Source organism: Marmota marmota, unplaced genomic scaffold (assembly GCF_001458135.2).
Source record: "Marmota marmota marmota unplaced genomic scaffold, marMar, whole genome shotgun sequence".
In the NCBI taxonomy this organism is placed as follows: domain Eukaryota; kingdom Metazoa; phylum Chordata; class Mammalia; order Rodentia; family Sciuridae; genus Marmota; species Marmota marmota.
This window is the reverse complement of record NW_025999982.1, coordinates 19,353,059-19,379,628: the sequence shown is the minus strand read 5'-3', so window position 1 is coordinate 19,379,628 and position 26,570 is coordinate 19,353,059. Positions and strand designations below refer to the sequence as shown.

Below are 26,570 nucleotides of genomic sequence, written 5' to 3'. Positions count from 1 at the left end.
TAAGAGACAGCTGCGCGCCCGCTGCCATGGCTTTCCGCAGGAGGACGAAAAGTTACCCTCTCTTCAGTCAAGAGTTCGTCATCCACAACCATGCGGACATCGGCTTCTGCTTGGTGCTCTGCGTCCTCATCGGGCTTATGTTCGAGGTGAGAGACTGAGGAGGGGGTACTGGAGGAGCAGGCAGTGCCTTCTGTCTTGCGCCACGGGAGTACTCCTGCAGGTCCCCTGGTCCTCATCTGAGCTTAAACTCTGGGCTGTCTTGCACGTTATCTGCACCCCGGCTTTGTGCCTTGGACCCCCGTTGGCCTGTACCCCAGTCAACCCAGACAGTACCTCCAGCTTCGCGCCGTGCCAGTGGTGCCATACTCTGCCGCCCCCTTGGGTACCCACCATATCCTTGCAACCCTCTATGCAGCCCTGAAGCCAAGTCTGGACTTCAACCAACCGCAGCGCTGCCACCCTGGCCCGACGCGTGGGGTTTCCTTTTTGGCATTCGGGAGTCAAGCCGGGAGACTCCCAGACCCGCAGTCATTGCACAACCCGTCTTGTCCCAAATGGGGGTCACTAGCTTTCCTGGGCTCTTACGTGGGAGGAACCCTGACCCTTTTCACCTCCCTTCTAATTTTCTGGGTGTTTTGCATCTTTACCTCTGGAATGTGCTCCAGGTGTTCACGTGTAGCCCTGGCTCTATCCCAGCAGTGGCCTTCTGCTTATTATTTTTAATTATGGCATAAATGGCGAGTTTTGAGGTACCCTTTGAACTCTATGGACTGTCCCTTTAGATCCATGTGTGATGGACTCAAGAGCTTCACCCCTTTTATAGGGCCAAGGAGAGGGACAGGGATACCCTCTACTTCTAGGGGAAAGGTGATTTTCTTGTGGCTGCTGAAATTGGGGGCAGAGAATGGGAGCAGAAGATGGGATCCTATAAGGTCAGCAGTGCACTGGTGTAGGCCTCAGAACAGGGAGTTTAGTAAGCCAACAAGGGGTCAGAATCCAAGGGGGCTGATGGGAAAGACTCCTTACTTGTACAGAAAGAGAGAAATGTGATATTCAAAAGTGGGTAGAACTGGAGGAAACTGGGTATAGATTCGCTGTGGTCTATCTTGTCTCAGGCATGAGATATGTAAGTGGCACTCCCCTCACGGCTACCATGGTCGCCTCTGGTTCCTGTGAGTAGGCTCCTTGTCCTCCCTTCTGGGTAGGGTTGCTTATCTGCATTCTGGGGGATGTGTTGGAAGCTGTAACCATTTAAAAGCTGCCTTGGAGATGGAGGATTCCTAGGCTGATTCCTCCTTCTGTGTGCCTCTGTCTCTGGGTCCCCTGTCTTCTTTCTATGGATGACAAGGGTCCTATTTGGTTGGTGGGTCTGCCCTCAAACTGGGGGCATTCTGTGGTGGCCAGGTCAGGTTTGGATGTGTGCATGTGACCTTGGCTGGGCTTCAGGGTCTGTAGAAAATGAGTCTGAGTCTGGAATAGGGGTCTCTACTCCTTTCCACAGCCCTCCTGTGATGTATTGAATGGTGCTGTGCCCCACTCTTTGCTATCTCTAGTCTGACTGAAAAACTGACTGCAGCCTCAGTTTTCCCATTGTTGAAGAAGTTGGTAATACCTTGTCTTCCTCACAGGGTGGTTGTAGGTTTAACTGAGATGTTAGCAATAGAAGCCTTAATGTTTCCTACTAATGTGAGAATCAATTTCTTGCTCTTGGAGCACTTTTATTATTTATCATAATGATAACTTAATGAAATAACTGAAGATTTGTATTTGTTGATGCCACTGTGTCTGTTTGCTGCCCTGCATTCCAGGAAGCCTCCTGGGAGAGGAGGACCCAGTCTTGGAGTGTCTGGCTAGAAAGACACACGTGTCATCTATAAACCTCATAGCCACACCCTCTGAAGCAGACACATCTCTTGCATAGCCTGTGGCTCTCTGCTGTGTTTCTGGATTTGTTAAGGTTTCTGGCTCTGCCTGCTTTATCTTTGTGTAAAAAGAGCTATATAGTGTGTGAGCTCCAAACCTCCTTCTGTCCTTGTGTCTAGTCTTATAGAAAGTCCTGTGCACTAAACCTGACAATCTTTGGAAGTCAAAAGGTGCTAGGAACTCTTCTTCCTGGAACTTGATAAAAGAAAAAAGTCCATGGAGAAAAACAAATAAAACTACTCTCTCCTCCTTAGGAATGGACTGGGGAGTATGGAAAGGGCCTGGTTGAAATGCCTGTAGGCTCCCCTCTTTCCACTATCCCCACTTCTCTTCCCATGGCACCTTAGACCTACCAAACTTACAGGGCAGGTTTCTCCTCTCAGAAGTGCTCTGTGAGATTGTCAGTTACTGCTGGACTGTGAGAAAGAGGGCTTTGCTCTGAATCTCAAGTGTGAAAGACTTGCCTTCTGTGCTGGACACATAGTAGGTCCTGTCTATTCCACCAGCTAACTCTGTACAGAGTTTTTTTTTTTTTTTTTTTTTTTTTTTTNACTTATTCTTTCTTTCTTTCTTTCTTTTTTTTTTTTTTTTTTTTTTTTTGGTAGGGGGGTGGGCTTGGAACTCTGCTGCCTCTACAAATGAGAACAGAAACATCTAGGGTCCAAAAGAAACCAATATGGGCATCTTCATACTTGGGGTAAAATGAGTGAGAGGGAGGGGATGAAATGGGGAGGTGCCTCAAAACTTAGCACAGGACTGACTGGATATTTAAAGGTCTTCTAGGTTCTCTCCTGATGTGAGTGTATGTGATGTGAGTGTATGTGGGGATGCATATGATGGGGAGGGAATACAGTCCAGAAGTCAACATAGTTCTTCATTGAAATGAGTACAGAGGGAGGTGCGGGGGCGTGGGGAGAAAGGGGGAGAGGCCATTAGGCTCCTGAGTTCCCGTCTTGTGCCAGGCTAGGATTCCTTCATTTCAAAGCTGGGCCAGGAAAACTCAATCATTATTCTTCCCACAGAGAGCAACTCTCTTGACAACTCTCCCTCTGGGGTCCCCTGCCCAGTCTTGGTTTATAAGATGGGCCTCATGTTGCCCACCATCCCACACCCTGGGCAGCCACAACCCTGTGTGTCCATCTCAGCTGTTCCTTGCTAGTCATCCCTGTAGTATTCATGGCCCTTCATTTCCCTCTCAAGAACCTCAGGGTTTCAGCTCCTTATATTTAGGGAGATGTTGACTCTAAATTCCTTCCCTTGGGATCACTTCCTTTGGGAACACACATGAAAGGCTGTCTGGCCTCCCTAGCACCTCTCCCCCTGCCCCACCCTTTGTGTTTAGTTTTGGGTTATCCTACTTCCAAGGCAGGGGGCAGGTTCCTTCCCCTGAATTCAGGATTTCTCCCTGTCTTCAGGGCTGTTTGGAATAGAGCTGGGCTGTGCAGCCACAGCACTTGGCTAAAAAATCTCAGGAATGTGGAACTTTATTTTCCCCCTCCTTCCTTTCCAGCTTTTTCTTTCTTAACTCTGCTTTTGGGAGAGGTGGCGCCAGGGGGAGTTTTCTGCTCAACAGTTTGGTCCTTTCTTAGGTGGAGTCTGGTCCTGACAGTCCTTCAGGGTGTGGGCACCGGTCGGGGTGTGTGTATGTGTCAGATTTGAAAGTAGCCTCCCTCCTCCCCTTTCCCTTCTCCGTCCAGTGTCCTGTTCTGTGCCACGTTTCCAACTGAAGCAGGCAGGGGAAGAGGGAAACTCTTTCATTAGCGAATGGAGAATGGGAAGAAGGGGAAAGAGAGGAAGCAACTTATACATTATCTTTAAAATGTCATTTTGAGACAGAAACTTTTTTCCCCTCTTCAAATTAGTCTCTGCAGCTGGAAAGAAATGTTTGTGAAATTCTGTCATTTGTAGCTTTGGTTTCTGTTTGGTCTGTGATGACTTAAGGATTTAGGACCCAGAGGAATTTTTGAGTAGTGGCTGTTTTTTGTTTTTTAGTTGTTTTGGAGGTAGGTGTGGCATATCTACCTTTTCTCCAGGAACTACCTTCTTCCTTGTTCCTGACTTGATGACTGACTTGTCAGGATGAAATGTTTGCAGAATATGAGTTTATCTCATGTGTTATAGCCATTAGCTGTGGCAACAGTTCACATCTTCCCGCATATCCCTGTAGGTATTATAACCTGAAATGGGCTCTTTGCCTGTCTCTTAATGTTAGCATTGTAAAATGATTATTCTTCTACTGCATTCATAGAAGGAAGTATGTAAATGTCACAGACATACATCTGTGGACATAAGTTGTCTTTCTTTGACTAACTTCTAATGCACTTTTGAAGGAGTTCCTTTGTCCCTTTTATAGCTCTTTGCTTCCCCGCTTTAGTCTATGATATGGTCCAGTGGTGGTGTTAGAGGAAACCATGAGGGATTACTTATTGTCTGGGGTGTCCTTGTTTGACAATTGGATTTCTATGTGTCTGGCTCAGTGATTTGAGCCATAAAGCAAAAATTTGGAGCTAGATATTCTCCTGGTCAAGCCTCCAGTTTAACTGTATTGTGTAGAATATAAGGGTACTTTGGTTATTCCTGTTTCTTCCCTTGACAAAAATGTGATATCCAGGAAGAGGCATTGACCAGTTAGTGAATGTTTGATACTAATTTCAAGATGAAGACTCATATGTGTCGTTAGCACTATGCCTGGCAAATGGCCCCTTCCTCCATGGGCTCAGCAGCCACACTGATGACTGCTGTGGGCTTCATTGTTTAATCTCTGAGTCTACCTTCCACCCTCAGATGGTTATTGGGCATCCTGGCTACGTTTCATTCTAGAGAAGATATGTTTTGAGATGGAGTCCTTTCCCTGAATTCCCCAGTAGCTGTCTATTCTCTGAATGGTTCAATCACTGGCTCTACCTGAGTTCCTTTCTTCCCAAGGAGTCCCCTGTGGTGTGAATGAACATCTGTTTTCTGTCTGACATCCACCTTTTTAGAACATGGGCTGTGGGTCTTGGTGCTGCTACTGTCAGCTTTGTGGAGAAGCAAAAACCATAAGAAGACTGCCCTGCAAGCTAAATAGGTGGCACTTTTCTCTTGCTTGCCCTGTTGTCTGAAGCCTCAGTCGTGCATTTCTCAGAGGCACTGTCCAGGCTGGTCACAACAGAGCGCCTTAGTCCTGACTGTTTGTAGAATAACATGTGTTGCTATGGTGAAAGCTTCACTCTGCCAGGCATGAACTCCTTTTTGATCTGTTTCTTCATGGGCAGGGGCCCCAGAAATCACTCTGTGGCATAGCTGATGTACCTCTCATTCCCACCCTGATAAGTGACGAAGCCAGAGGTTTGATAAGCTCGGATTAGAGTTCCCAAAGGACAGAAGTGCTTTCTAATCAGTGAGAGCTCTATTAGCAGGCCTTGGTGGGAAACTGCTGATACTATCACTTAACCTTTCTATCCAGCACTGTGTATCTGGTATCCATTGGTACCTAATGGTTAAAGAAGAAGGGGGAGAAGAGAAACCAGTAAAACTACTAACGGTTCCCAAACAATCCTTTCTATTTCATGAGCAGACCTTTATCACACTGTGCTCCTTTGCCTTGATTTACCTCCACTGTCTCAAATGTCCTGCAGTGTATGGGAACCAAACCTAACTTAGTTACAGCTGCTTAATGTTATGAGTAACTATGGTTTATAGAGCTTTGCAAGGGCTTCTTCTGGATGGTGAAAAGTCACACAACTTTCCTTGATTTTCAGCAGAGGAGAAATGGGACCAGATTATGAGTGGGGGGTTTCAAGGCCTCTGGGTCCTCTGATGATATTGTGGGAACCTAGGGTTAAGGAGGATGATCTGTGGCTTTCTACCAGAGCCCTATTGCCTCTTCATGTCTTCTCTGATTTGTCTGGAAGAGATGGCAGTATTTTACATCTGTGAAATGCTTTACTGGCCTTACCCTGTAATCGGGATGGTTTATGGAGGCTGTCATACCCATCCAGAGTCTAACTTCTAGAGGAGGAAATTTGGCCAAGGACCATCCACTCTGCATTAGAGTTGGAGCCAAAATAAGAATCCAACAATGTCTGGCTTGCATTTAGAGCGCAGCCCTGATGCTCCCACAAATGGGGCGTCTTCGGAATGTAGCCACAGGCTGCTTTATTTTTTTTTGTCAGAGTGGAATCTGTTTATTACCTGGAAGTAATGTCTTTGGGTCATTGTTCCACTTTCTACCTAGAATAATCTTTGAAATTTGCATCTCTCTGAAAGAGACCACAGAGAATGACCCAAATGTATGTGTCTATCACCTATGAACATGGAAAAATGGGCACAGGATTTGCCTCCCATTGAAGTTACTGCCTGGTGTTACCCAGCATCCATGTAGTTAGGTGGTTCTTGTTGTCACTTCTGCATTGCCCTTGTCATCAAGTTAACATTGTGGCCATACATGTTTAAGATCTTAGAGGGAAACCCAAGAAGTTTTCTAATGTGTTTATGGAAAAGAAAAATAAGACCGCACCCACCCCAGAGGTTGGGAGATTTGCCCAGGACAGTAGAGTGAATTTTTAGCAAAACTGAGGCCATGTCTTCTGAACCGTCTCTGGTGTATCTTCTACATCTCCACCTACTGGGATTCTAGACTCTATCTTTAAATGCCGATCTATGGGTAGAAGTCTTGAAATTGATATATCTTCCTTAAGAGTTCTGTGTTGATTAATTTAGCACCTGAGTGTCTGTGTACTGCTGTGTGCATATGGGAGCTCTGTGATGCAAAAAATGAATAAGGTGGGGTCCCTGTCCTCAAAGAAGTTACAGTGTGGGGACTTAAAATTTATGTACTATTTGTGGATAGGAGTCATGTCCTTTTCTTCCTTCCTCCTTTCCTCCCTCACTCCCCCTCTTCCTTCTTTTCTTCTGAGGATTGAATTGGGGCCTGTACATGCAAGGCATGAATTGTATACCTCCAGTCCCAGAAGTCAAGTCTAAAGCTTGATGTGAGTGGGTGGTGCAACATCAAACTCTTTGGTTTCAACCTCAAGCCATTGCTTTTGGTGGAAAGGGCAATTGATTAAAGTAAGACCTGACCTTTGGGTGTGGGGTTGTCAGTATTCAGAGAAGAATAGTTGGCGGTAGCTCCTAGATAGTTTGTAGGGCACAGCTATCTGAAGGCAGTTCACTGGAGAAACTGTCACAAAAATTCCATAGATTTGGGTGTTTAAGCAACCAACACTTTATTCTTATATTTCTGAAGTCTGGGCAAGTCCAGGATCCAGGCACTGCATGTTCAGTGTCTGGGGAGGGTCTGCTTCCTAGTTCATAGATGTCTATCTCTGCAGAAAAAAGTGAGAAAGAGAATAAAAGGTAGAGGGAGAGATTAACCCCTATGCTTTTTGATTTTTTTAATTTTTTATTTGTTCTTTTTAGTTATAATGACAGTGGAATGTGTTTTGACATATCATACATACATGGAGTATAACTTCCCATTTTTGTAGTTGTACACGATGTGGAGAGTTACACTAGTCGTGTATTCATATAAGAACATAAGAAAGTTATTCATTCTGCTGTGTTTCCCATTCCAAGCTCCCCCTTCTCCCCACTCCCCTCTATCCAGTCCAGTGACAATTCCCCACCCCCACCCAATACTGGCTTATTTTGAGTCAGCATTCGCATATCAGAGAGAACATTCTGCCTTTGGTTTTTTGGGATTGGCTTATTTCACTTAGCATGATAGGCTCCATTTACTGGTAAATGTCTAGGCTATTTTATAAGGGCACTAATCCTATTCATGAGGGCTCTACCCCATGACCTAATCATCTCTCAAAAGTCCCATCTCCTAATGTCATCATTTTAGGGGGTTGGTATTTCAGCATGGGAATTTGCAGGGGACGTGTGTATGCCCGTCTATAATGGGCAGTGTGTATATATGTGTGTGTACACACACGAAAGTCCTATTTCTAGTAGTGGGAGTTCTTTAGTGGTTGAAACCCTGGCTGAGGTTAGGAAAATTCATCCACATGGCTTTTAAAGACTTTTAACATCAAACCCCCTATCCTTTAGGGTGGGTGGAGGCAAAGCTCAGGTAGGAATGTCATAATCCTCTGAGCAATCCACTGCCCTGCCTTTGAAACCGGGAGAAGACTTCTCAAGGAAGCTCCTGGATTTTGCAAGGGTGGAGTATTGTTAATTTAATCAGTTTGTTCCTTCATCTTTATTACAAAAGTGCAGATACCTCTCATAGGGAGTATTTAATTTTTTCTTTTCACAGAGAGTTTTAAAAAGTTCATTGAGTGACCTAATACCATTATGAAGACTTTTTTTGGCTCCTGGGAAGGGGAAAGGATGTGTCTGTTTTTTGTTTTTGTTTTTCTTTTAGTCGTACTAGTTTTTGAGCTCAGGGTGCTTTACCATTGAGCTACATCCCTAACCCTTTTTGTTTTTTTAATTTTGAGACTGGGTCTTGCTGAGTTGTTTAGTGCCTCAGGATCTCCCTAATTTGCTGAGGCTGGCCTGGAACTTGAGATCCCCCTGCCTCAGCCTCTTGAGTTGCTGGGTTTACAAGCGTGGGCCATGAAGCCTGATTTGAAGGTATGTTTTAGGACAACAGATAGAGATGGAATTTATACAACTCTTCCCTTTATTCCCCTGGTGACTTCCACCCTCTCCTTTGAGGGATGCCCAGAACATGCTCCCATGCTTGTTAATCATCAAGTGTTGGTGGTTAGGTCTCTGTCTGATACAGTACCAGATTCTTTGAGAAGGTAGCATCAAGAGTCACGGAGAGTGTGGCATGGGTTTAGAAGTGACATGACCAGCTCTTTCCTGAAATTTAAGAGCAGTCTGGGGGCTCCTGACCTGGAGGAGCAATCCTTGGGTAAACAGGCCTCCCCTCCAGCAATTCCTGGAGTCCTGCAGGAAATCACAGAGCCTGCTTCACAATGCTTACTTTCCGGCTGAGAGGAGGAATTCCTCGGAACTTGGAGCAGAACTTAACTTTTCAGACCCCACATTTCTGGAGTTTAAAGTATATTTTTAGTTTTGTAGTCTTGACTTTGTACTGGATCAACTTTTGACCTCTATGGGCAAGGAATAATTTTTCATATGGATTTTTGTGACTTGTTTGGAAGAGGGATGTTGAGGTTGAAAGGAATGAGTGATGGTTGATTTTTGTTTTTTGTTATTTTTTTAAATAGCCTAAGGGGGGCATGAAGGAGTACGTGTGTTCTTCTTCCAGTGTCCTTGAGGCATGAATCCTGCGGAGTGTGTGGTAAAAGGAATGAGGAGTAGGGCCTGTGCTTTTCTGGTAAATAGCTGTGTGGCACACTCGAGACCCTTTACCTTTCTGAGCTGCACTTGCTTTATGGGATCGTGGACTTCATTGGCCCAATTGTGCCTCTTTAACATGGGCATATACAAAAGGGTCAGAAAATGTGTAGAGAACTTAAGTTGGCAGTTGCTAATTAGATGCACCTTCCTCCGATCATACAGATGTAGGAGAAACTAGAGTAAAGTTGTACCTCCCTTAGGTTAGAACACTCAAGTTCTCATCTTGACTTTATTTGATATTTCGATTGAAATTGAGTTCTATCCTAAAGTTGGGTTTGGCATATAATTATAGCTTAGCCAAACCCAGGGAGGGGAAGGAGAAAATCCATATGTTAGAAAGGAATCTTTGTCCAGGATAGGAAGGGGTGGGCTTGGCTTTGTGACTGTCATAGCAGAGGCCCTAATGGCCTCTGTAAGGCTGACCAGGGAGTAGCATGACGTGGTCCCTGGCTGGGCAGATTGTCTCATGCCCTCTGCTCTGCCAAGTCAGGTTTTATCACACCAGCCTCTGAATGTAGCTAAGACTCTGTGCTTGAGCAAGTATTTTCATATTTGATGACAAGCTCATCACATAGACACATGTGCACTTCTGAAGCCTTTATTTTGAGATCTGTAGGGTGAATGTAGTATCTGAACCTAACCTGTGATCTGACACCCCTTGGTCCCACAACCCCCATGGCATTCCAAATCAGGCCTTGCTCAGCAATATATAGTGCTACATCTACAGGTTCCCACTTCATCTTGCAGACGTTTTCATCTACTCTAACCTAAAATGGCTTGCTCTTTTCTTCTAAATGATGGGAATGAATTAAACTTAAATTTAAAAATCAGTTTCTCATGCATACCAGCTACATTTCAAGTGCTTTTGACAGTGCTGGTCTACACATTGCTTTATGAATTTGTGTTTTGTTTTTGTAGTAATAATGAGTAAGGGATCCTTGTGGTATGGCTCTGTTGGGAAATCATCAGAGGCTATGGACCACAGTGGTCAAGGTCTTGCATGGCCCTAGAGCCAGACTGCTTGAGCTTGAATTCTGTTCTACATAGTAGCAGTGGCATCTAGGCAAATCATTTAACTTTTCCATGCCTTAGTATCCTCATCCATAAAATGGGGATAGTAATATATCAGACAGTTGTTGGGAGTACTGAAAATGCTAATAGAAACACAGCACTTTGGAGTGGGCTTGGTGCACCATAAGAACCCAGTATGTGTTATTTATATTATTATTACATGTAAAAAGTATTAGAGTAATATCTTGACCATGTTCAGTTCTTCTTTGTGGCTGCCTCATCCATTTGGAACATAATTGAGGAACAGGATTCAGGTCAGAGTAGCTGGTATTGGTCTTGATCCTGTGCCCTAATGTCCTGGACTCCATACCCAGGCTAGTCCTTCAGGCCCTGTTCAAAACCCACCTGCTCTTGCTTTACACACAGTGTTATGGAGAATGGTTATCAAGCTTATAGAAGAAAGAATAAGAAAATAGGAAAAGTGGTATGGGTGGTATAGATAGACTGGTGGGAGAGTTGTCCATTATTAAATACTTAGAAAAAAATAAGAAATGAAAAAAATCTGAACACTTGGTATTTCTTAGTATGATCAAACAGCTGCAGTGGATTTTAAAATTATTAGAATAGTAAAGTATAATACACGATCATAATGATTATCCTGTAGTTCCATGAAAAAGGAAAGGAAATCCCCAAATACAAAATCCAGAATGCTTCAAAATCTGAGCACTGATATGATGTCATAAGTGGAAAATTCCATACCATGAAACCTTGTTTTATGCACAAAATTATTTAAAGTGTTTATTTATAAAATTATTTGGGGGCTAAGGCTGTATCGCAGTAGTAGAGTGCTTGCTCGCATTTGTAAGACCACACATTCAATCTCCAGTGTTCATAACAATAATAGAATTATATTCAGGCAATGTGTATAAAGTATATATGAAATATGAATTTCACATTTATCTGGGGGCAGTGGTGCATGGCTGTAATCCCAGTGACTTGGGAGGCTGAGACAGGAGGATCACAAGTTCAAAGTCAGCCTCAGCAACAGTGAGGCACTAAGCAACTCAGTGAGACCCTGTCTGCAAATAAAATACAAAATAGGGCTGGGGATGTATGTAGCTCAGTGGTTGAGTGCCCCTGATACCAAAAAATTTTTTTTCATGTTTATATTTGGTTCTTATCTCCAAGACATTATATATATGCAAAGATTACAAAATCTGAAAAAATCTAACACCCAGAACACATTGCAACCTGTATACTCATCTACATTTTAGAAGTATGTATAGCCACAATAACTAATGTTAAAGTTTCAAACCTAGGCCTATGGTAATGTTATGCCTCACCTCGTGCCCAGGAATGGAGTTGGCCATCTGTGGACTGAGATATCTGAAACTATGGTACCCAAATAAACTTCCTCCTCTGATACTAGTCTTATCAAGTCCTTTGGTCCCAGCTACCAAAAAGCTGATTAAAACTAGTAATATAGAAAATTTGGATATCCAGAATAATTCATCCCTAGAAATTTTTGGGGAGCAACACCTTTCTAGCCCTGAAAGATATTAGGTGTCCCCCAGAACTCATGCATGAGATGAGGCAAGAGGGTTCAGAGGTGAAATGATTGTGTTATGAGAGTTTAACTGATTGGTACATTAAGCCCCTAATAAGGATTAACTGCAGTCAAGGTGTGGCTGGAAGGGGTGGGTCACTGAAGGTTTGCCTTTAGGGTATATGTTTTGTCTGTGGAGAGGGAAGTCTCTCTTTTTCTGCTTCCTGGTACAGTGACCAGAACTGCTTTCCTTTGCTATTATTCCTTTCTGTCCTGAAGTTCTGCCTCACCTTGTGCCCAGGAATGGAGTTGGCCATCTGTGGACTGAGATCTCTGAAGTTATGATACCCAAATAAACTTTTCCTCCTTTGATATTAGTCTTATCAAGTCCTTTGGTCCCAGCTATGAAAAAGCTGACTAAAACAAGTAATATAGAAAATTTGGATATCCAGAATAATTCATCCCTAGGAATTTCTGGGGAGCAACACCTTTCTAGCCCTGAAATAAAAAGCATAGTTGGTCTGCTATACAGTACATTTATTACCCAAGACATCGAAAGAAGCATTTTTGGCATTCTTATCACCCAGCCTGGACATATCCCCAATTAACACTCTTCAGTGACCCAGACTTTGACTTTTTTTTAAAAAAAAACTTATTCAGCAAATATGCCTACTCTGTGTAAGGCAATAAAATCTGAAATAGAAGCCAGTTAACATATTGACACAACTTGTTCTTGTGTAGTCATTATTGGAGTTCGAGAAATAAGAATGTGAGGCCTCTTGGCCTCTCTTCCCTGAGTTTCTTGTGTCCAGAGAACTCTAGGCATGGCAATTATGACCTTGCCAGATTGTCACTGACCGATTACCACACCTTTAGCCTTTAGCTGTGGGATGGCCAAGTGTAACTTGGCCAGTGTTGCTCTTAGTCCCACCTTTCTGCATTGCTGCTTCTGTGGCCTAAGGTAGGTTAGTCTGGACAGAGTTAGTCCTTGCCCTCTTGTGCAGATGTTGATTAATCACTGCTTTTGTGAGAGCCGTCATTCTAGGTGTTTGGAACACAGAAAAAAGACTCATTGCCTAACCCAAAGGAACTTGCCTTCCTGTTTATTAAAGAAGACAGATAAGCAGACAGTCACTTGAGGATTAGTATTCTAATTGAGTTGCCATATTGGTTGTCTGTGTCTAGCATGCAATCCTATTCTACCAAACAGGATTTCCACAGGGGAAAACATCCCGTGATTCTGGAGGTTGAGACAGGAGGATCATGAGTTCAAAGCCAGTTCTAAGCCAGCCTTAGCAAAAGCAAGGCGCTAAGCAACTCAGTGAGACCCTGTCTCTAAATAAAATACAAAATAGGACTGGGTTATGAGGCTCAGTGCTCCTGAGTTCAATTCTAGGTACCCACCCCCACAAAAAAAATTAACAATACTCTGTCCTTGCAAAATTCAGGAGCTTCCTTAAGAAGTCCTCTCCTTGTTTCAAAGGCAGGGCAGTGGAGGCTCAGAGGATCATGACCTTCCTATCTGAGTTGTGATCTTTGCCTCCACCCACCCTAAAGGGGCATTAGGGATCATGATTGGGGGAGGGGGTTGATGTTAAAAGTCTTTAAAAGCCACATGGATGAATTTTCCTAACTTCAGCCTGGGTTTCAACCTGGAGGAGGGGCTTCTAGCTGAAAATTGGAGTAGGCACATGCTAAGTAAGGCTAGAAACAGAGGAGATGTGCGAGATCCTAGAGAGAGGGAACAGCACATCCTCATGCAGATAGAGTGATGAGGAAGGTGGGAGTGGGGAGGAGTTTGGGGTAGTCTACAAACTAGTAACATAGGATGCTCTGGGGATGGGAAGGAGGGGCAATAGTGGAGGTGAGGCCAGATCATGGAGTGTCTTAACAGGTCATGCTCCGGAGTTGAGACTTTATCCTGGGTGTAATGTGGAGCCTTTGAAGAGTTTTGGGGAGGATAGTGATGTGATGACATTGCTGTGGAGAGTGGTTTAGAAGGTGAGACTGGACATAGGGAGTCTGGTTGGGAGGCGTTGCAGTGGTCCATGCGAGAACTTCCTCCTGGGGACCTTTCTGTCATGACCACCAGCCAGGAAGTAAGCTCCACGGAGCAGCTGGGACCCATACACCAGAATGCTTTCTGGTACTGATTCTCAGATCTCTTTCCTGTATGTTTTATGTGACACATAAAGCAGCAAGGCCCAGGTGTGGGGTGGGCACCAACATTGAGCCTAAGAGAGAGAAACAGTGTCTCTGTAGACCTAATTATCTCTCTGAGGCTGTGTTGATGCTGGTCTTGCCCTTGAAAATGGATATCATTCTGTTGTACTGTCTTGTGTTGCCTCTGCGTGACTTTTACCACTGAAGTGTTCTTCAGGTTTATTAAAAAGCTATTTGTTGGGGCTGGGGATGTGGCTCAAGCGGTAGCTCGCTCGCCTGGCATGCGTGCGGCCCGGGTTCGATCCTCAGCACCACATACAAACAAAGATGTTGTGTCCACCGAAAACTAAAAAATAAATATTAAAAGAAAATTCTCTCTCTCTAAAAAAAAAATAAAATAAAAAAAAATAAAAAGCTATTTGTTTACTTGTTATGTGGTTTCTGTTTTTTTAAAAGGGAGGTCTTTAGCAAGTTATAATATCTTTTTCCTCTATTCTTTATTTTTTCTTAGCTAAATAAGCTGTAAAGAGAGTTGCATGTGGGTCCCATGGCCTTACCTGAGGAAGCAGGCTTTGTTTCAGTGCTCAGTGGAGGCTGAGAGAATGTCAGCTCCCCTTGTGGAGGTATTTCTAGTTATAGAGGGGGTAAGGAGGGACAAGGGTGGTTGGTGGACAGAGGTAGATATGGCCTATATGTATCATTGATTCAAAAAAGTTATTGAGTGCTCACTAAATACCGAGGTCTATGTGTATTTCATACCTAACAGGGGTGTCAGCAAATAATTTTGAGATTTCTTTGACAATGCGATCCACTCATCCCTAAACTTTTACGAGGCCCCTAGACAGGTGCAGTGAGGTTTTCTCCTGGTCTGTTCTGGCACCTTGGGGGTCTTCTTACCAAGGCTAGTTGGTGATACCTATGATTTTATTAGCCTCCCCACTCCCTAGCAGGATGGTAGTTTGCAGTTTCCAGGAATACAGATACCAAACAGACACTCTTTATTTCCCCTCTTTCCTGGCCCATGCTTGCTTTGTCCTACACATCTGTTCTGGTTTTCCCTCCTGAATTACTCCCAAGTCACCTCTTGCCCTTAATGTTCTTGTCCCTAGCTCTGACATCTGACATCTCTCACCTGAATGGCTGTGGGCAGTCATGATGTGGCCCTAGCCCCTCATTCCCTGTGATCCTTCCTCCATGCAGCCACCATGAACTGTTCTCAAACACAGAGCTGAGCATGGTCTCTCCTACTTTAACTCCTCCTGGGGTGCTCAGCTAAAGGCTTCAAGGCTTCCTGTGGTCTGAGCAGCTAAAGGCTTCAAGGCTTCCTTTGTCCTGGACTCCTCTGCATATCCCCAGGTCTCCCCTCTGCCTGTCTCTCCTTGCAAACCAGTCCACCTGTGCTTCTTGAATGATCCCTTGTCTTCCCTGCTTCTCTGCTTTAGTTCATGCCCCCTTGCCCCCTGAATCTTCTCCTCAGTCCCTTCTCATTCTGCCAACTCCCGCTTCTCCTTTTATGTCCACCTCAGATATTGCAGGAGAACCCCTGCTCAGGATGCTTTCCTGGCCTTCCTTTCCCAGTAGAGTGAATTCCTCTTTGGAACCCCCTCTGCCTTCTTTTGTTTATTCATTCAGCCAGACTCAGAGAGTATTTGCTCTCTGCCAAATGCTGTTCTTGGGTCTAGGCATAAAAGATGAAAAGGTGAACATTCTGCCTTTTCATAAGAGCCAAGAGTCTTCAGAGAGGTGACAGTATCATTGCTGCACTTGTGTGTTCAAGGTCCAGTTGCAGGTCAGGAAGGGAGCAAAACTCCTTGGGAGGGTTAGGGACAAATATTTTAAAAAGAAGGGTAGCTGGGCCTTGAAACCTGAGGGATGTTGACTAGGCAGACATTCTGGGGAGAGGGTGTTCTAGACAGACAGAACATGGGGGGACTGGTGAGTGTCTCTGTGTTGCCGAAGTTTGTGTGTGTGTGTGTGTGTGTGTGTTAAGACTGGCAGTAGTGGAAGATGAGTTTGGACTGACAAGCAAGGGGTACAGGCCATGAAGGCCCTTGTCCAAACGTTTGGACTTGGTGTCAGTTTAGGTAACAGGGAGCCCTGGAAGATTTCTGAGCAAGGGTGTGACATGAATAGATAATGGGCAATAGGGCTGACATGGGCTCCTTGATCTTGCTGTGACCCCTACCCCACCCCAAAGGAAGGAGTTGTTTCATATTTTTTCAGTGTCCCTAGCACTTCTGTACCTAACACGTGGCTGATGTGAATTTATCAAGGATGGTCCTGTGTACACACAGTGTGTCTTGAGTGGCCTTTCTGCTCTTGTGGTTATTTGAAGTTTTTCTATCCACACTATTACTTCTGGGTTTTCAGGTAACCATTTAGAGATGCTTATGAGCACATTAGTAATGCTGGCTACTTTAGCATATGCATGCAGATAGAGAACCTACAATCTCAGCTTTTTAAAGCTGAGAAAAAAAATCTTTTGGAATAGGTCCTATTTGGTGATACATCACATGACTCAGAAATAAAAAACTGATGGGAAGAAATACATTGAGAAATGTCCCTTTCCACTCACCTTTTCACATCCACCTTCCTGTCCCCGGCCCTCAAGTAACCACTTTTAGTTTTGTGTGTCATTCCTGTTCAGTTTATTTATGCAAATACAAGCAGCTATAAATCTATAAGATATATATAGTACATCAATATTTATACACATGTACATATATTTTTGTCTCCTTTCTTACACAAAATGAAGCATATTGACTACACTGTTTTGTACCTTACCTTTTTAGTTACTCAGATATCTAGGAGATTTCTCCATGTCCATACATTTTACTCATTGATTAATAACATCTCATAGTCTTTCTTTTCTTTTCTTTTCTTTTTAAAGAGAGAGTGAGTGAGAGAGAGAGAGAGAATTTTTTTTTAATATTTACTTTTTAGTTTTCGGCGGACACAACATCTTTGTTTGTATGTGGTGCTGAGGATCGAACCCGGGCCGCACGCATGCCAGGCGAGCGCGCTACCGCTTGAGCCACATCCCCAGCCCTCATAGTCTTTCTTAATGCAGGTTCATTTTAATTCATTTAGCAGTTCCCTTTTGATGGATACGTGGTTAGTTTACAGTCTTTTGCTCTTATAAACAATGTCACAATGAATATCATGGTATTTATGTCATTTTGAATCCATATGAGCAGATCTTGTGTCTGTTTGGGCATAGCAAAGGTGGAATGAATGGGCCAAAGCATAACTGTATTTGTTTTTTTAAAACATACTGAAAAAGTGTTCTTGTCCTTATTAAATGCCATGAATTTAAATCAATGAATCCGCCATTGACTCTATCATGTACCCATGAAAATACAGTGTGCTATATATTATCATCTAACACAGTGCCCAATATGTAATAGAAAACAAATACCTGGATATTTTAAATTACTTTGGTATGTTTGAATAATGAATTATCTTTCAGCTGCTCCATGCTGCTTTTCTTTCCTCTGGCCCTTCATGTAAGTTCTTCCCTCAGGTCAGCCTGTCCTGGTCCTGACAGCCCTTGTCTGTATGTGGTCCCATTGCTCTTTGTGCTTGTCTTAGGGGCTATGGGACCTCAGTTTCTTAGGGGCGCAGCCCTTGCTGACCATAGTGTCTCTAGCACTCAGCAGAGCACTTGGTATTTGGTGGCTGTCATGTAATATTTTTAGTAAATAAGCTGTAAAGTAGAATTGCCATTTGATAACCCCCTTTTTAAAGAATTTTTTTTTGTATTTTTAATTGAGATACCATGTATCATTAAATTCCCCATTTTAACATATACATTTCAGGGGCTTCTAGAATCTTTCCTGTGTATCATAGTATTATCATTATCTAATTCATAACATTTCCATCATTCCCCAGAGAAACCTGGTAGCCTTCATTTCCTCTTGCTCCTACTCACCTCAGCCCAGAAACCATTAGTCTACTTTCTTTCTCTGGATTTGCCTATTTTGGGTATAATATTTGGCCCTTTGTGTCTGGCTTCTTTTACTTAGCATAATGTTTTTGAGATTTATCCGTGTTGTAACACGTGTCAGTACTTCATTCATTTTTATGACAGACTCGTTCCATTGTATGGAGATACCATATTTTATCCATTCATTAGCGGAGCAACATTTGTATTGTCTCTGCATTTTGGAAATTATAAATAATCCTGCCCACGCTTCATGTACAGGTTTTTGTGTGGATAACATGTTTTCAGTTCTCTTGGGTATACAACTATGTGGGGAATTGCTGGGTCTTAAATAATTTTAATACAGGAAAGGAGCCAGCATTGAAATCATATTGAATAGCTTGTATTTTTCATCTAAGAATTATATCTCAAAGTCAGTTACAAATGTAGCTCATTATTCTGGTTTTATACAGTGGTGCTGGTTATGGGAGTCATATTTGATGGACTGAAGGATAATAATCCAGCTGTGACTCAGAGGCAAATGTTGTTAGAGTTCATATGACAGTTTACTGAATGCTTACCACATGCACCATGCTAACTCTGTGGAGTTGCTGAAACATACAGGATGCGGCCCTTGCCCTCATGCCATAAATCACTTGAAACAACTAAATATCCATCTCTATTGAACCAGTTAGGTAAACTATTAATATAACCATAGAGTGGAGCATAGTCACTGTTTAAAGAATATGATGTCAGTCTGTATGTGTGGACATGGATTAATGTCTGAAACAAAAGAGGTTGCAGATTAGCATGTATGGAATGAGCCCATTTTAATAAAAACCTATTTGCTTGTGCAAAGGCAAAACCTGGAAAAAGCACAGCAGATTGCTAACATTAACTCAGATTTCAGCATTCTCTTTTTAAAAATTATTTTACAGTAGTTGTGTATATATATTTAAATTCATCTGAGGGCCATCACCTCTTCTTTTCTTTTTGGTTATAATATATGTCGTTATGGATGATTTTTTAATTATGGTAAAATGCACATAACAAAATCTACCATCTTAACCATTTTTAAGTGTATTTTTAAGTAGTGTTGACCACATTCACATTGTATGACTAACATGTAGAACTCATTTCATTCATTCCACAAACATCAATTGAGCACCTCCTCTGAGATGATTAAGATATACTCCCCATTCAGTCTCGGGAGGAAGAAGACTGGGAAAGCCAGTGTTATGGTCAGCATGGCCAGAGTAGTGAGGTGCTTTTTCTGGGATTGGGTCCTTTCCCAGAAAGAGCACCTCACCTCTTGTGTGTCCCAGGTAGAACCACACCACCAACCAGATCTCCAGGGTTTCTGCTTCTCTGGCTTCCTTCTTGTCTGCTTGCTGGTTGTGTTTAGCATCTCCTCACTCCCTGGAGGAATTGTGCCTCCTCTACTCTCCAAAGCCCTGGGGAGACCAAGCTAGCAGATCCTGCATGTAGAAGAGCCATACTCTGTAGCTGGGCCCATGTGGCCTGGGGTGGGGGCAGGGCAGAAGAAGAGTGCTGCCAAAACCAGAACTTCACCAAACCCCAAATCAATGTTTTGCCCAAATATAGTATCCTAACCTTCCACCCGTCCTGTTTAAGCTAAATATACCAATCTTCAGCTTGCAAGCTCAGCTTCTGCCACAAATGACTCCTGTGATTATTCTGAAGTGTGTTTTCTCCATTTCACATCTAAAAAAAATGACTATGGTGATGTGGCTGAAGGCTCTGACAAAGGATATGTGTAAAACTAAACAGATTGGAGAGGGCTGGCTCCAGGTGACGTTTGGTCTTGTACATTTCTATGACGACCCATTGAACCTGGAACATAGTGATGGCATCTGTACTGTCCAGTGCAGGACCTCCTTAGGAGAAGAAGGCTTACTATGGTGATGAACTTGCAGGGTCTCCTTCCCCAGAAAAGTAGGCTGCAGGTTTGAGACTTCATTGCCATTCCCATCTGGATAAGCACTTTGTATCACACTGAGTCATGTTTATAAATACAAAGACATGTGCACAGCCCAGGTGCAAACTTTGATTTCAAATTGACTGATTTTTGACCACTCCTTCACTGAACTAGATAACTTGGTTAAGTTACTTAACTGTGCCCAGTTTTCTTGACAAAGGGATGAAAATACTTGTACCCACCTTATTGGGTTTTTGGAAGGACCAAGTAAATTTTTAATGAATGTATAGCATTTTTGCAGAACCTGATATACAGTAAGGGATTAATCAATATGTGTCATTTTTAGTACATGAATGTTAAATAATGCCATGAATATTGCAGCTGTCCTTAAGCAGCCATTTTCTGTACTTCTGATTTTTAGGCTCCAGATTTTGTGTAGTCTGTATATCTTGGTGTGCCTACTCCTCACCAGACACATCTTTCATTCCTTACCCAGCCATTGCTGCCTGGACCAAGACTGGGAGTAGACAGGTTGAGATATCTGCTGGGGGCTTCTCCTTGGAGACTATGATCCCATGTACTCTTGAGCTTCAGCTCTGAGCCTCCAGCCATGTGTTGCCCATGGATGCCTTTTGGCAAAGTCTGTGAGCTCCAGAATGACCCCTCTCCTTTTCCCCTTCTCAAGGATCAAGTGACTCTGGTACTATATCTCCCTTTCCTACTGGGAAGAATTCTATGAGGGTAAATTACGTGGGGATCAGCTGCTTGAAATATGTTATACAGAACCGTGACCTAACTATCAGAACATTTTTTAAAAAAATAATAGGGATCTTTTTTAACTTTACAAGTTACTATTGTTGAGGAACTTTCTTTACTGTTTAAATATGACTGCTGTAAAAAGATTTCTTCAAGCTACCATTTAACAGTTGATTCAATTTCTACTGCTTTTGTGCCCAGACACTATGGTTTTTCATGGTTGTAATAAAACTTCACAGATTGAATTCTGATTTTTTCCCACTCAGTAGTATAGCCAAATATTTTGAGATGTTCACATTTTTAAAAGATGAGTCTGTTCCTAAATGCTTACTAGTAAGGGATTGGTTAAATCAATTTAAAATGATGACATAAATCTCTGTGCAATATCATAGACTGTAGGATTGTGTTTCTTTTTAAAATGGACTCTAGAATGCCATATTGATGTGGACCTTTTTTTTTAAGTTTGAATTTATTGTATCATCTGTATGGATGATCATCAAAATAGTATCAGTGAAGGCTGGGGATGTGGCTTAGTGGTAGAGAGCTGGCCTAGTATGTGTGAGGCCCTGGGTTCAATTCCCAGCACCACATCCACTGTCACACAAGAAATAAATAAAAAGAAAAAAGTAGTTATCAATGGTTTTCTCTGTGCAATAGAATTTCAAGTAATTAAAATTTTTTTCTTCATACTTACATCTGTCTACTCATATACATTGATATTTGTTTCAACAGATATATTATTTTGATGATCAGGAAAAGACACATTAAAGCTGTTTCGTATGAGAAAAGATGGAAAGTTTGGATTAGTGCTTGGAGAGGAGGAGAGGTTCATGGGGTGAGGTGGAGAGAGCTGGCACATGGGCAAGGCCAGTGTACAAGGAGGAGGGCTCTGCAGCAAAGCTGCTAAGGGTGTTGGAGAGAGGAGCCCATGCCCTGGACCTTAGAGATTTCATTTCCACCTGCTATAAATGAAAACTCCACTTTACAGGAGCCTTTTGAAGAGAGGGTTAATACAGGGGACCTTTAAACTTTATTGAAGCCTAAATGAAAGTATCAAGAAAAACTCAAGATTGATTCAAAGTGGAAATGAAATTTCTCAGTTCCACATATTAACTGCATAAATCTCATGAATGAAATGGCCTGTGGTGGAATTTTAAGCTTTTAAAATGGCAATTGAAAATTTAAAGTATACACCCAACACAGCAGCCCATTGCTGCCTGGTGGGGGATGGGGTGATGTGGAAGTGGGCCACCCATTCCAGTTTTCGGTGAGAACTGTTCACTCTGGTTTCTGAAAGGCACCTGTCCCACCGCACCCCTGGCCAGGGGTGTGGGAAGCTCACAGGTGGTGAGGGCAGGGCATGTGGTATAAGTGAGGGGTTCTGTGAAGTTAGAGGACTTGCCTTGAAGAATCTCCTCTTGCCGAGGGCTGATAACCCGGGGCTGGTGGTAAACTACCTACCCTTCTTTACCTTCCAGCATATGAAAGATGTGCATTCACTTGCTATCAGGGGGAAGATGGAGCTGTTGGTGGTGGCTGCCTGTCAACACCTACTTAGACCCACTTCATATAGAGAAAGTAGGAGGAGGAACAGGACTCCCACCTAGAAGATAACACTGAAAATCATAAATGACAAAGTAATGGTTTTTTTTTTTTTTAAATAAGAAAAATTACTAATTGTTGCTTACTGAATATCTATGACATGCTAGGCCATATGCTAGATTTGACCTTCTAGTACCACTAATCTCTTTAATAGATTCTGTCTCTGTCTATACCAAATAAGATGAACAACTCCCATTTCAGAGTGAATGAGGGCAGAATTAGGACACAGGTCTTTCTGAATGCAAAATTGAGTTCTGAACCCTTGTTATCTATTACTTTTCAGCAAGGAGGTGCAGCAGCAGTGCTTCAGAGGTGAGGGAAGGATGCAGCCAGCCATGGGGTGAGGTTAGGATAGGTGAGAAGACTTCTAGGGTAAGGCCAAAGCTAACCTTCAAAAGGAAAGTCAAGGCAGAAGGGCAAAGGTAAGGAAGAATAGAGGACTGGTATTGTTCCAGGCAAAAAAAGCATTCAGAGAATCTCTGGTTAAATGCTACAAAACAGTTCTTGGGCCAGACCAGCTTGAAAAATGCTAGGCTTAACATATTTCTCTGTTACAGGCCTTGTCAGAGCGTTGACTATAGTAGTAATGAGTATTATGTGTTTGTATCAAGCATATTCCTCGACCTTAGAGAGTATTTTATGGACTAATGTTATCAGAGTATACTTTCACATTCCCAGGGAAATTGTGCTTTTGTGTTGAGAGTTGTTATAATCAAGGGTGCAGAGAGCAAGAAGTTCAGGAATGCCAGATTGAAGAGTTGGACATTATCCTTTAAGCAGTGGGGAGTCACGGAAGGGGCTCTGTGTGAAGTGTATATATGTTTGTTTATGTTTTTTTCCTGGCAGTTCTAGGCTGGGTGATGACAGTGGGGGAGGAAGGTGGGTTGAGACTTGAGGCAGAGCAAGTCAGCATCTCATTTGAATTGGTGAGAAAAAGGTGTGCTGCTCTACTTAGTAGCACTGGGAATGGACATAATGGATTTAATAAAAGAATACAGGAAAAAGCCAACAGGGGGCTCTTGGGGCAGATGGGGATGCTAGACTGCCACCCAGGGACAACCAGAATGGAGCTTTCTCGTGACACTAGTTTGCACAATTCCGGTGAAAATTCAGGACCCTCCACTGGGACAGAAGTCCAGGTGATGCTGGAATAGAGGCGGCTACTCTAGCAGGGCTTTCCAAGGGCACAAGAGGACCAGAGGCTTGGACTCCAGGCCTGGAGGTGAATCATGTCCAGGAAGCCTGTGGGAACAATCCATGGAAGCAAAGGGACGTCAGAGAATGTCTTTGAAAGATCAGGGTATCTAGTAGGAGTGGGAGGATCCAGAGGCTGCCAATCTGTAGTAGCCAAGCCACCAAGAACAGGTCTCTTGCCTCTGTGCTGTGCTGTGCCTGCTGCCTGCTTCTTCCTGCGTACATGCAGCCCTTTGAGGTTTAGAGTATTTCATGGACTGATGTTATCAGAGTATACTTTCACCCCTATTTGCAGGGTCTGCAGTAGGGATGCAAATGGCCTTCCTAGCAGGTGTGGCCACCAAATACCCACAAGGGACTAATGATTTCAATCAGTTCTTGTCCCACTCTGCTCTGGAGAGCAGCAGAAGGCTGAGTGGCTGGTTAGTCTTGTCCATGGCTGCCCCATCTATCCTTGCCCTCTGGGCCTTGCAGCTAGGATCCTACAGATGCTCTCTAAGTCTGGAGGCTGGCCTAGCTGTTGGGACTGTTGGCTTTCTGTGTCTTTCCCTCTTGCCTGGCCTCAGTTCTGCCCAGGGCCTGCTTGTCATCACGTGGCTTGGGTTTCCGTGTTAACGTTCCCAAATTGGGATCGTAGGGATCAAGTGTCCGTGTTGTCCGATCATGCTGAGCCTTCTTGAGCGGCCAGCTGCAGACTTTTCAAAGGGTTGTGTGTAATTGGTTGGGGGAGATGCTGCAGAGAACTGAGACAGGGACAAAGAAGTCAGTTTTTAAAAGGGAAAAAATAACTGAATGTATGAGCCTTGAGCCATTTGGGTATGGTGTGGTGCCTGGGCACATTAAAACCCCCTCCTTTTCTCTTCACATTTTTCTGCTGCGAGAGCCCCCTTTGGCCAGTCCTCACTGACCCTTGCAGACCCTCTGTGTGTAAATACAGCCTCTGTCTTCTACCCCCACTCTCATTACGCATTCCTTTAATCTAACCCATCTCCAGGTCTCCAGCTGGCAGAGACTCAGCAGATTCCAAACTCCAGCTGGTGCCATAGTGTTTACACGGGCGGGAAGCTTGGCAGACAACTTGCCCCCAAGCTACTCAGCTGTAGGAAAAGGTAGAAAGACATCCCCGAGATAAGTGACCCTTTTGTGTATAGACTCTCTCCGGCTCAGCAACACCCCCTCATGCCCACTTTTACTCCAGTTGCTGCTCTACCCTGAAAAAAATGAGGGAGAATCCCTTTGTGAAAAGGAGGTAAATGGCTGGGGAAGCCCGGGGTAACCCCTGCCATCCAGTGATACTGTGTAGAGCATCTGAGCACACAGAGGTGAAAGTCCTTGCAGATCATTGTTTTAAAGATATTATTCATCAGTAAAAACCATTCACATGCATAGTGGGTGTGGTTTTTCTAAAATAATATAAGCTGTGTGGCTGAGTGTTCACAAAGCCACGACTGAGGTTGGTCTTTGCGACCTGAGTTCCACGGTGCCCTCATGATCCTGCACCACCTGCTTCCTTCTTAGGCAGAGTCCCCTTGAGACACCAGGCAGCTGCTGACCCACATTGGTGGTTCATCTTGATCAGAGTCTGTGAGAAGCCAGTTCTGAGGTGTTTTCTGCACAAAGAAAACCATTCCAGATACTGTTATCGACACTTGGGCATTCAGAACTTAGGCACCTCATAAAGAGTGGCTATTTGTCTGCCCCCATTGGTTGCATGAGGGATAGGACCAGCACTTGTGTATGGAAGAGAATTTTCCTGACTTAGTGTCCTGTTTCCAGTGGTTCTTTTGATGAGGTTAATTATTAAGTGGTGTTGGAATTAAGCCTTTTATTTGAGAAGCATGGCCATATCAGTCAGGGTCTCATCAGGAAACAGATGGGGTAATTGAGAAAAGGTTATTGAAGGCATTGTTAACTAGGGTGTGGACTGAATCCAGAAACAGATAAGGAATAGTAAAGCACTCTAGGGCTTGAAAAGTGGGGAGATGCCCCTAGTCTAGAGGGTCTATTGGTGAAGTGGTAGAGACCTAAGATGAAAGGATAGAGAGAGGGAATATCAGTGAGAGGTGTGATTGAAGGAGAGGGACTGGACATTTGGAAGAAGATTAAGTCACTACCAGAACTGCCCCGCAGGGAGGGAGCTGGGTAATAGATGCTCTTCTCATGTCCTGTGTATTCACCCTGAAGCCCATTGATAGACTCCATAAATGTCAGGCTCTGTGTCCTAGGTCACAGGGCAGGGTGGAGAATTATCCAGCCCAGTGCTACGCATAGATTCTGACTCCTGTTTGAATCCTGCCTTATGTGTGATGACAGGCAATCAGAAAGGGTGGCAAAGTTAAACTGATGTTCCTGAAATACTACAATCTGTGACAACAGTCTTTTTGGACAGACATTTCCTGATTGCAGTAAGCCACATACTGTACCACATCTACTTTAAGGTACTTATTGCCCCAATTTCTGGAGAGACCAGAGTCTCCCTGCTTCTTAAAGTGGCAGCATATTAACTGCCTCTGCTTCCAACTTCTGTGGCTGGTTCAGATAAAACTTAAGTACCACCAAACCCATTTCCTTCTCTTACTTCAGTGCTTTGCACATTCACCTCTCAGGGATAAACAGGAGTTTCCTGTGTAGCAGCATAAATAGTTTCTAAAGCTGGCTGTGGTGACATACACCAGTAATACCAGCAACTCTGGAGACTGAGGCAGAAGGATTGCAAGTCACCATTTTCGATTACCAGTAGTCTTTGAATATCTGTGTCTAACAAAAAATTGCTCCCTTGATGGTTTCACACGGAAGAGCTCAGACTCACTTGTCCATTAGGTAATTGAATAAATTTAATCGGTAAATTATAGGACAGTTTTTAGGACTTTATGGGGAGAAAGAAAGAATTTGAAATTTTGTTACAAAATTTACTTGAGGGAGGTGCTCATTTCTTTATTGTGGCTTGCATTATTTTGGGAAGCCAATCTTGAAAAGCACAAGGTGCTTGAATGGATGATGTCCCCACTGATGAGTTCAGAAGACAAAACCAATCCACTCTGGGGCCCAGCAGCTTTTTGAAGAAGGAAAGAATAAATGAATGCATAGATAAAAGCTTTAGGGGCTGGAGGGCCACACTTCCCTTCTTTTTTCCATTTTAGACTAGCTTGTGTGGGACACATGTAGACAGCAAAATGTAAAGTTGGACCACATAGTGGAGAGTCCCCAAAACG

General features: G+C 43.4%; 1 protein-coding gene across 1 annotated transcript in view; it reads left to right on the top strand.

Annotated features, from left to right (window-relative positions):
• Window positions 1–8: 8 nt before the first annotated feature.
• The window catches only part of Tram2 (translocation associated membrane protein 2), a 76,175-nt gene continuing 49,613 nt past the window's right edge, over window positions 9–26,570 (top strand). The window contains exon 1 of the mRNA XM_015487847.2: window positions 9–146. Within this exon, the coding sequence (XP_015343333.1) occupies window positions 27–146 (120 nt within the window). The 5' untranslated portion in view covers window positions 9–26. The remainder of the gene's footprint in view (window positions 147–26,570) is intronic.